Source organism: Tupaia chinensis, unplaced genomic scaffold (genome assembly GCF_000334495.1).
Source record: "Tupaia chinensis unplaced genomic scaffold, TupChi_1.0 Scaffold142100_1, whole genome shotgun sequence".
Lineage (NCBI taxonomy): Eukaryota > Metazoa > Chordata > Mammalia > Scandentia > Tupaiidae > Tupaia > Tupaia belangeri.
The window spans coordinates 884,853-892,609 of NW_006201951.1; the positions used below are offsets into that span (position 1 = coordinate 884,853).

The 7,757-nt window shown below is 63.0% G+C and overlaps 3 protein-coding genes across 6 annotated transcripts in view; 1 reads left to right on the top strand and 2 right to left on the bottom strand.

The window, feature by feature from the left end:
- The window catches only part of CLIC3 (CLIC family member 3), a 2,244-nt gene extending 1,731 nt beyond the window's left edge, over positions 1 to 513 (top strand). For both annotated transcript variants that reach the window (XM_014582043.2, XM_006163316.3), the window contains 2 exons: positions 28 to 203; positions 284 to 513. In XM_014582043.2, the coding sequence (XP_014437529.1) occupies positions 28 to 203; positions 284 to 442 (335 nt within the window). In that variant the 3' untranslated portion in view covers positions 443 to 513. The remainder of the gene's footprint in view (positions 1 to 27; positions 204 to 283) is intronic.
- A 560-nt stretch (positions 514 to 1,073) lies between these two features.
- On the bottom strand, positions 1,074 to 2,483 carry PAXX (PAXX non-homologous end joining factor). The gene is made up of 7 exons (XM_006163317.3): positions 2,289 to 2,483; positions 2,129 to 2,189; positions 1,934 to 1,983; positions 1,663 to 1,853; positions 1,522 to 1,590; positions 1,289 to 1,373; positions 1,074 to 1,211 (listed from the first exon to the last, which is right to left on the bottom strand). Exons 1-7 carry the CDS (start codon positions 2,408 to 2,410, stop codon positions 1,172 to 1,174), a joined length of 618 nt encoding a protein of 205 aa, XP_006163379.1. The 5' UTR covers positions 2,411 to 2,483; the 3' UTR covers positions 1,074 to 1,171.
- A 3,986-nt stretch (positions 2,484 to 6,469) lies between these two features.
- Positions 6,470 to 7,757, bottom strand: part of LCNL1 (lipocalin like 1) — a 3,600-nt gene continuing 2,312 nt past the window's right edge. For 2 of the 3 annotated variants that reach the window (XM_014582079.2, XM_014582077.2), the window contains exons 3-5: positions 7,606 to 7,679; positions 7,412 to 7,522; positions 6,848 to 7,206 (exon numbers count right to left, since the gene is read on the bottom strand). In XM_014582079.2, coding sequence (XP_014437565.1) covers positions 6,959 to 7,206; positions 7,412 to 7,522; positions 7,606 to 7,679 — 433 coding nt within the window. In that variant the 3' untranslated portion in view covers positions 6,848 to 6,958. The other variant, XM_006163318.3, reaches the window with a different exon arrangement.

Consider the following 7,757-nt stretch of genomic DNA (forward strand, 5'->3'; position numbering starts at 1 on the left):
TGCCTCCCCCGTGTCCCTTGCCCCTGGCCCTGTACCAGCAGCTGCTGCGCGCCCTCGCCAGGCTGGACAGGTACCTGCGCACGCCCCTGGAGCACGAGCTGGCCCAGGAGCCGCAGCTGCCGGAGTCGCTCCGCCGCTTCCTGGACAGTGACCAGCTCACGCTGGCCGACTGCAGCCTGCTACCCAAGCTGCACATCGTGGACGTGAGCACTGGCAGCGGGAGGGCACAGGGGCAGGGCTGGCGAGCCTCAAGGGGAGCCCTGACAGCGCCCCTCCCCTGCAGACGGTGTGCGCGCACTTCCGCCAGGCGCCCATCCCCGCAGAGCTGCAGGCCGTGCGCCGCTACCTGGCCAGCGCACTGCAGGAGAGAGAGTTCAAGTACACGTGTCCGCACCCTGCCGAGCTTGTGGCGGCCTACCGGCCCGCTGTGCACCCTCGCTAGGACAGCTAGGACGCTGCTCGCCTCCCACCCGTGCCCTGCATCTGCAGTCCCATAAAGCCATCTCTGTCCCAGTGAACGTGTCCTGACGTCTGAGGGGCCACGATCGATCGCTGCCATCCCCAAGCCCACTCAGGTCAAGGCGGCCCAGAATGCCAAGAGCAAGAGAGGCCGGCAGGAAGGGCCGGCCCAGGTGCTCAGCTGGGAGGCCTCGGGTTGGGACTGGATTGGGCTCCCAAACCAGTCAGGCCAGGACTGGGTGGGGCACCCTGGATGGCCAAGGAGGGTGGGGAGCAGAGCCTTGTAGAGCCCAGCCTTGGGGCTCTGGGCAAGGAAGAAGCCCACATTCCTCAGCCACACCCCAGGGACAGCCAACCCTTCCCACAAGGGGCTTGGGCCGTCCAGGGCACAGTGGTGACTATCCAAACGTATCTGTGCAGGACACGCTCCTGGTGGGGGTGGCTGTGGTTGTGGCCATGCCCAGCCTGGCTGCTGGACCGGTCTCCCACAGGGCCCCCTCCCCTGGGGCCTCCAGGACCAGCAAAGAGGGACCCCATGTGTGTTTGCATCTGTGTCTTAGGCCCGGAGCAGAGGCCGCGGTGTCCCGATGCCCCGCCCCAGAAGCAGGCCTGGCCAGCACGTACACCTGTTTATTTGATGAGAAACAGACTTGAGCATGGATCGGGGGCGGGGATGGGGTCCCGCTCCAGGCGAGGTCACTGTTCTGTACCTTCAGGGCTCATCAAACTCTACACCACTGGCTGGTTTCTTGCTGTGAAAGAAGAGGGGCTGACACTAAGCGGGTGGGAAGAGGCTGGGACCTGGGCACAGGGGGACTGGGACCAGTACCTCTTAAAGCCAGGGTTGATGAGAGACTCTCCTGGACACCGCCTCCTGACCACAGGCCGGGGGCCGCTTCTCTGGGGATCTGGGTCTGGGAAAAGCAGGACAGGGCTCTTGAACTCAGCAGCAGCGCTGGCCACAGCCCTCTCAGACAGATCCTCTCTGGAGCGTCAGGCTTGTTCTGGGAGAGCAGGTCCTACGGAAGCACAGCCCACCTAAGCCAAGGTGGACACGCTTACCTGGAAGGAAGGACTGAGGCCCCACCAGACGGGGGCTCTTCCTGGGGCTAGCTGCTGTCTCTTCTGCAGCTGGAAAAGAAAGCCAGTGGGCACTGCACTCGGTATCATGAGGGGGCCCAGTGGGAACAGGTGCCTGCCTACCTGCCAGCTGCCGCTCTAGCCTGCACACATGCTCCGCCAGGCCCAGGGTCAGCGCCTGCAGCCTGGGAGCTGCCTCTGGGCCTGGAACCCTGGCCAGGTCAAAGATGAGAGGCGGGGAAGCCACGGTCAGCGTCAGGGCTGCTCGGTCCTCCTGCAGAGTCACGGCCACATCTTGCTGCTTACAGGCTGCCCTGGGAGAGGAGCGAGTGCGGTGCTGCTGCAGCCCAAGCCCCGGCCCCTGACCCACCTCTCCTCTGCACCTGGGGCTCACCTGAACCGGGGAGCGATGTCCTCTGCCGCACTCAGGCCAAAGCGGGTTTTCTAAGGGCACAGTCCCGTCACCGGCCCCCAGGGCCCATAGCCACTGGGAGACTCCCCCGCTCCCGCCGCCCAGCCGCAGAGCCGCCCGGGTCCAGGCCCCTCCCGCAGGCGCCCAGCGGCTGCGCGGGGTGCTCCTGTTACCCACGAGGGCTGCCAGGCTGTCCGAGGAGAGGGAGGTGCTCCAGAGCTCCGCGGCGTCCGTCACGCTGCGGCGGGGCGGGCGGGTGTCAGGCGGGCCCGCTGCCGGGGTCCACCGACTTCCGCGCCCCCGCCTCCCGCGGGCCCCACTCCCCACCCCCCGTCACCAGAGGTTGAAGCCGTCGCGGTCCTCGTCCCCACTGCCTCCTTCGCAGTAGCACACGAAGCGGGGCGGCCCGGGGCCCGGCGGCAGCGTACAGAGCGGAGGTGACAGCGGCGGCGGCACCATGACAGCTGGGACCGGACGGGATGCGCCTGGCCGCGGCTTCCCGCGCCTGCGCACAAAGATCGCTTCCGAGCGAGACAGGCATCGGGGCCGGGAACGCCAGAGCCGGGGGGAGGGCGGCTTCCGGGGGCGGGGCTTAGAGGAGGAGCGGCTCGCGGCGCGACCCGGGGCTCCGGTCCCGGAATCTGTTGGGGCCTCGCCTCCTGCGCACTCCGTCACTGCCGAATCCTGGCTCCCTCTGTGCGACCCGCTTGTCCTCTCGCTGACCCCGCACGTCTGCGCTCCCGAGGTATATCTCATATCCTTTTTAGGGCCAAAGCCAAGCCTCCCAACGGTTGTAAAGCGTCACGTGCAAAAGTGAGGACAGTACGGGCACCCGTGCAAAAATCTCCCTCCAAGTTGCCGAGATTTCACGGAAGAGACTGATAACAACGTGACCCCCTCAGGCAGGGCCAGGCGGGCAGAGACCTCAGCAGATGCTGCAGGCTGGAGCCCGGGGTTGGCGGGGTCGGCGAGGTTGGGGAGAAGGCCAGAGTGATGTGGTGGCCTGGGGAGAGCTCAGTGGGGTCTGCTGTGCTGGCAGGTCCGGCCCCCTGGTCCAAACCCACAGCCCTCCATTCTCCCCCTCTGCACACCTCACACCTCTGCAGGTCTTTACTCAAGTGACCACAGTCCTCCAGAGGCCATCCTTGGGTGTGGTGTGTACCAGTTCAAGGCTCTGACCCGCTCTTCTGCCCACTCGGGTTGAAATGTGTCCTGAACTCCTCATGTAGAAGACACTTCCCAGGTGGCTCCCAGCATCCCGCCTGCTGCGTCGACGCCTTCCTGTGGTCCTCTCCCCTGGTTGGGTTGGATGGCATGCTTCTAGCTCCAGACTAGCAGGACGACTGCTGCCGCCTTTCCACCCTCTGACTGCCCACTAGTAGTCCGGTGGAGGCACCCGCGGGCACAGGGCTGCCACTGCCGTGAGGAGCCAGGAAGCCGACTCCCCAGCTGGGCCTTCCCCTGAGCCTCTAGCTCGGCTGCACCAACCAGCCCCATGAGAGGTCCTTGTGCCCCAGGACAGATTCCTGATTCTCAGAAACTGCGAGACTTAGGGCCAGCTGGTGGTGGTGAAGGTGGCAAATAGCACATGACCTGCCATGCAGTTCGCGTCCTGGAACTAGCTGCTCGAGAAACATAATAGGCACATATGTGTGCGCATGCCCAAATCCCAGCAGGAGGGAGAGAGGGAAGAGAAGGGATTGCTTCCCTGCCACCCCCTCTAGAGGGTGCCCTCTCGCTTTTCCTCTCTCTCTTTCTCTGCCTATGAGCACACTTGTCCTACGGTAAAAGTTAGAAAGAACAGAAAGAAGCTGGGAGACTGCACACTTGCCATGTTAATTGCCCATTTCGGGGCAGCTTGTTACTCAGCAGTGGGTGACTGCTACACTCATCCCATTACTGTCCATCTCCCTCCTGATACCACGAGGGTGGGGATTTCTGTCCGTGTTACCCATCTCTGCAGTGCTGACCCGGTGCTCGGCATGCAGAGATGCTGGGAGTGGCATGTTGGGCCCATGCCCAGTGCCCCAAGGACAGGAGATGCCTGTGCAGCTCTGGTGGAGGCTGGCTCATAGGCTCAGAGAGGGCGGAGAGGAGGCTAAGGCCCCCTTCTTCACAGGAACTGCGAATGGCCCGAATTGCTGCTGAGATCCCTGTAGGTGCCCAGGAGCTTCAGCCTGGGAGTATGATGGTGGGACATGGTGCCTCCGGCCCAGCGCTCAGGGTCCAGGGCAGCGTTCCCAGGTAGAACAAGGTCCCGAGAGACCTGCAGCCGAATCCTGGAATCAGGATTGTCACCCTGTCTGGAAGAGTGGTCTTTGCAGGTGGATTCTGAGGTGGGAGATCCTCCGGGTGAGCCCTGGTGCCATCCCAGATGCCACTCCGCCTTACAAGAGAGGGGCAGACAGGAGATGGCATGTGGCGTAGTAGGGGGATGGAGTGCTGAGGCCCTGAACCAAGGGCGGCCAGCAGCCAGGAGCTGGAGGGAGCAGAGACCCTGCCCAGCGCCTCCAGGACCGCAGCCTGCCAGCCCAGTTTTGGACTTCAAGCTGCAAAAGCTGCAAGAAAGTAAGCGCATGTTTTAAACCGCAAGTGTGTGACCACTTGTTACAGCAGCCTGGACACTAGCAGAAGACCCTGAACAGATGCGGCCAAGTTAGGTGGAGAGGGCAGGCAGACTTTCCTCTCCGCGATTACGGGATGTCTGTGTCCGGCTCCCATAGCCCGCAGTCCTTGGTGAGCGGTGTAGACAATGCAGGTGGGCCAAGCAGAGGAGGGTCTCACGAGGTCCCCCTTACTCCTGGCCTTCTTCTCGGTGCAGAGTCAGGGCTGACCTCATGCCCAGGTGGGAGCATCTGGGAGCTAAGCAGCAAGAAGAGCGAGAGCGGGGTCCAGGGGGCAGCGGCTGAGCAAGGCGGGGTTTGAGGAAAAGCCCGGAGGGCAGCGAGCAAGTTCAGTGGGCAGGGGAGGGGCCTCCCGTCACCGGCCCCCAAGCAGGCACAGGGCCACATGCTTAGGCGTGCTTAGACAGGAGGGGCACACAGGCTGGAAGGAGGGCAGCAGCAGGTGAAGTCGAAGACAGCCTACCAAGGAGGGCTTGTCGGTATGAAGGGCTGGCTTTTCCCTTCAGCAGTTGGGACTGCCGAGCAGCCTGAGCAGAGGGGCGGGGATTTTGGGTGGAGAACTGGCTGGCGGCTGTCCCTGGTAGCCAGAGCAGGGTGGTGCAGGACATGACAGGCCAGCCCTGAACTGCAGAGGTCCAGGGGATGACCACGACTGCACCCACATCAGCTTCCCCAGCTGCCCCACCACGCAAGGAGGGGGAACGAGTCCCTCAGGACATGGAGGACAACCTGCTTCTCCCCACTGCGGAGGAGGAAGGACCGCCCCCCGACAGAGGGCAGCACACCCATGTCTGTCCCAGGCCAGGAGCCTCCCCACCTTCCCACCTCTCCTTACTGCATCATGGTGGAATCTGCTGACCCAGGAAGTCCTTAGAGTGACAGCTGGCGCTCAGGCATGCTCTCTCAGCAGGTGCGTCTCTGCTGTGCCCCTGCCCAAGCTCAGGAGAACGGGACACAGGGGTGCTGCACAGACCGCTCCTGGTGCTCCGGGGCTTTCTACCCCTCCCCAGGCCCACCCTGGGCACCCAGGGTTGGGGACAGGCATGGAGGCTGCCCAGGTTCCTGAATGGATGTACTCTTTATCTCTGAGACCTCCCAGCCCAGTCAAAGAAAGCAGGTCTGATAAGACAAGGTCATGCTTTTCTTGAAGCATTTCTAACCAACTGAAAGCAGAAGAGGAGAATGGAGGAGAAGGGATTGCGGCATGGCCATCCCCCCTGGGGGGTGATTTCTCACTTTCTGTCTCTATGTCTCTGTCTGGTGAGCGCATGCGCCCTATAGCGAAAAACCTCTCCAAAAAAAAAAAAAAACTCTCAAAAAAAAATCCTTTCCTTTTGAAGATTTTTGCCATAGGGCATATGCATTCACTGCAAAGAGAGACAGAGAGACAGTGAGAGGGAAAATGAGAAGTCACCGCCAGGGTGTGGCCACCCATAATCCCTTCTCTATCCTCCTTTTGGGATTTAGGCACTTGCGCACATACGTCCAGTGCAATTTTCAATCCACTGGGTATGGGACTCAAACCATGGTCAGCCATGTGGGAATCCAGCGCCCTAACCACCACACTACCTGCTGGCCCCAATAATTCTTTTTTAAAAAAGGAGAAGTGGTCTAGACACTTGCTCAGGGCTGCAGTTTGGAAAAACCCCAAAGGCTGGGCTGGCATGGGTTTCCTCCTGGTGGCTACACACATATCTAGGTCACTGAGCAAGGCCCGCACCCAGCCTGGGCAGTGGGGTCTGAAGGGACCTGGGAGGCTCCTCTGGGAGCTGCCTTGATGTGGAGCTGAGCCTCACCCCACCCCCCCAGTCGAATGCCAGTCCAGGTGGCAGAACCAGGTCAAACCTGGTAAGGGTGCCCAGCCTCTGAAGGAGGGCTGCTCTGTAAGCCCCAGGCCTGAGCCAGTGTCCAGCTCAGGCGAATAGTGTCCCAGGTCCACCCCTTTCCCTGCCACCCCCAAGAAACACGCGTGGCTGCTGGCTTGAGGACCATTTATTGTGCAGGGTTGGCCGGGGACAGGGTGGCTGAAGCTCTCCACAGCGGGCCGGGCTTGGTGCTTGAATGCTGGCACTTGGGGCTGAACCCTTCACTGCAAAACAAGGGGTAGGTGGGGGTGTTTCCTGCCTCTGGGAAAGCCTGCTGCCATTAACCGCCCTCCCTGCCCCTAAGGAGGACACCCCCTCCCCGCCCCCTGTAGCCCATGGCCTGCAGGGTGCTGGGCACCACGACACTCTACTCACCCTGGAGAGGGCGCTGGCACACTGGTCTGTGGGAGAGAGCAGCCTGAGGACCCCGTGCCCCTCACTGCGGGCTGGAGGTCCCACTCAGTCTGAGAGCCACCCCAGGGGACCCGCCAACCCCCACCTGGCACTTCAGCCCCGAATCAGGTCGGGGAGTGGCGTTGGGGCTCTGTGTGTCTGTGTGCTCTGTACACGTGTCGTGTGGTCTGCATGCTCTGTACATGTGTGTGTTCTGGCTGTCTGCCAGCCAGGTTCCTGCGGCCCTGCAAGGTGTGCAGAGCCATCTCACCTGACTTGAGCAGCATGGCACCCTGGCTGGGGTTCAGGCCCACTTTGGGGGCCAACAGCTGCATCTTCTGGGCGCCTTCAGGAAACAGCTCGGGAGCACGTGCTGAGGACAGGGATGGTCAGTGAGCAGGGCACGGGGCAAATGGACGAGGCTGACCCCACCAGACATGGGGTCTTGGTCCCAGGGAGACCCATGGGGCCGCAGCCCTTCCCTGTGAGCCAGCACATGCCCGACCGTGCACATAGTGCCACGCCGAGCCCCTGGGGGTGTCCCGGCCTGGACAGGGCCCCAGCCCCTGGCCACCCACCGTAGAGCTGCAGCCAGACGCTGCGCACACCCTGCTGCTGCATCTCGAAGTACAGCACGGCGAAGTGCCGGTAGTCCGTGAAGGCCACCCGGATGTCGGTCTGCGCCATGGCTGTGGGCGAGAGCAGGCTGGCCCTGGCCCGGGACAGCACCCGGGAGACCCAGGGAGCACCCCGCCAGCCCCCCGCCCCTCACCTGGGTTGCTGAACTGCCCCTCCACAGCGCCCTTGGTGAAGGTCGTATCCGTCTTCTGGCACCCACCATCAGGACTAGGGAGGAGCCTGCACCCTGAGCGCAGCCCAGCCCATGCCCAGCCCCAGGCCCACCCTGCCCCCTGGGCAGCCCCC

What these genes read in the sequence shown, in the direction of transcription:
- PAXX (XM_006163317.3), bottom strand. Translation starts at nt 2,410, where the DNA reads ATGGTGCCGCCGCCGCTGTCACCTCCGCTCTGTACGCTGCCGCCGGGC. An exon ending in GCTAGAGCGGCAGCTGGCAG is followed by an intron (nt 1,591 to 1,662) that starts GTAGGCAGGCAC and finishes TTTCTTTTCCAG; the next exon opens with CTGCAGAAGAGACAGCAGCT. An exon ending in GCCTCAGTCCTTCCTTCCAG is followed by an intron (nt 1,374 to 1,521) that starts GTAAGCGTGTCC and finishes TGCTTTTCCCAG; the next exon opens with ACCCAGATCCCCAGAGAAGC.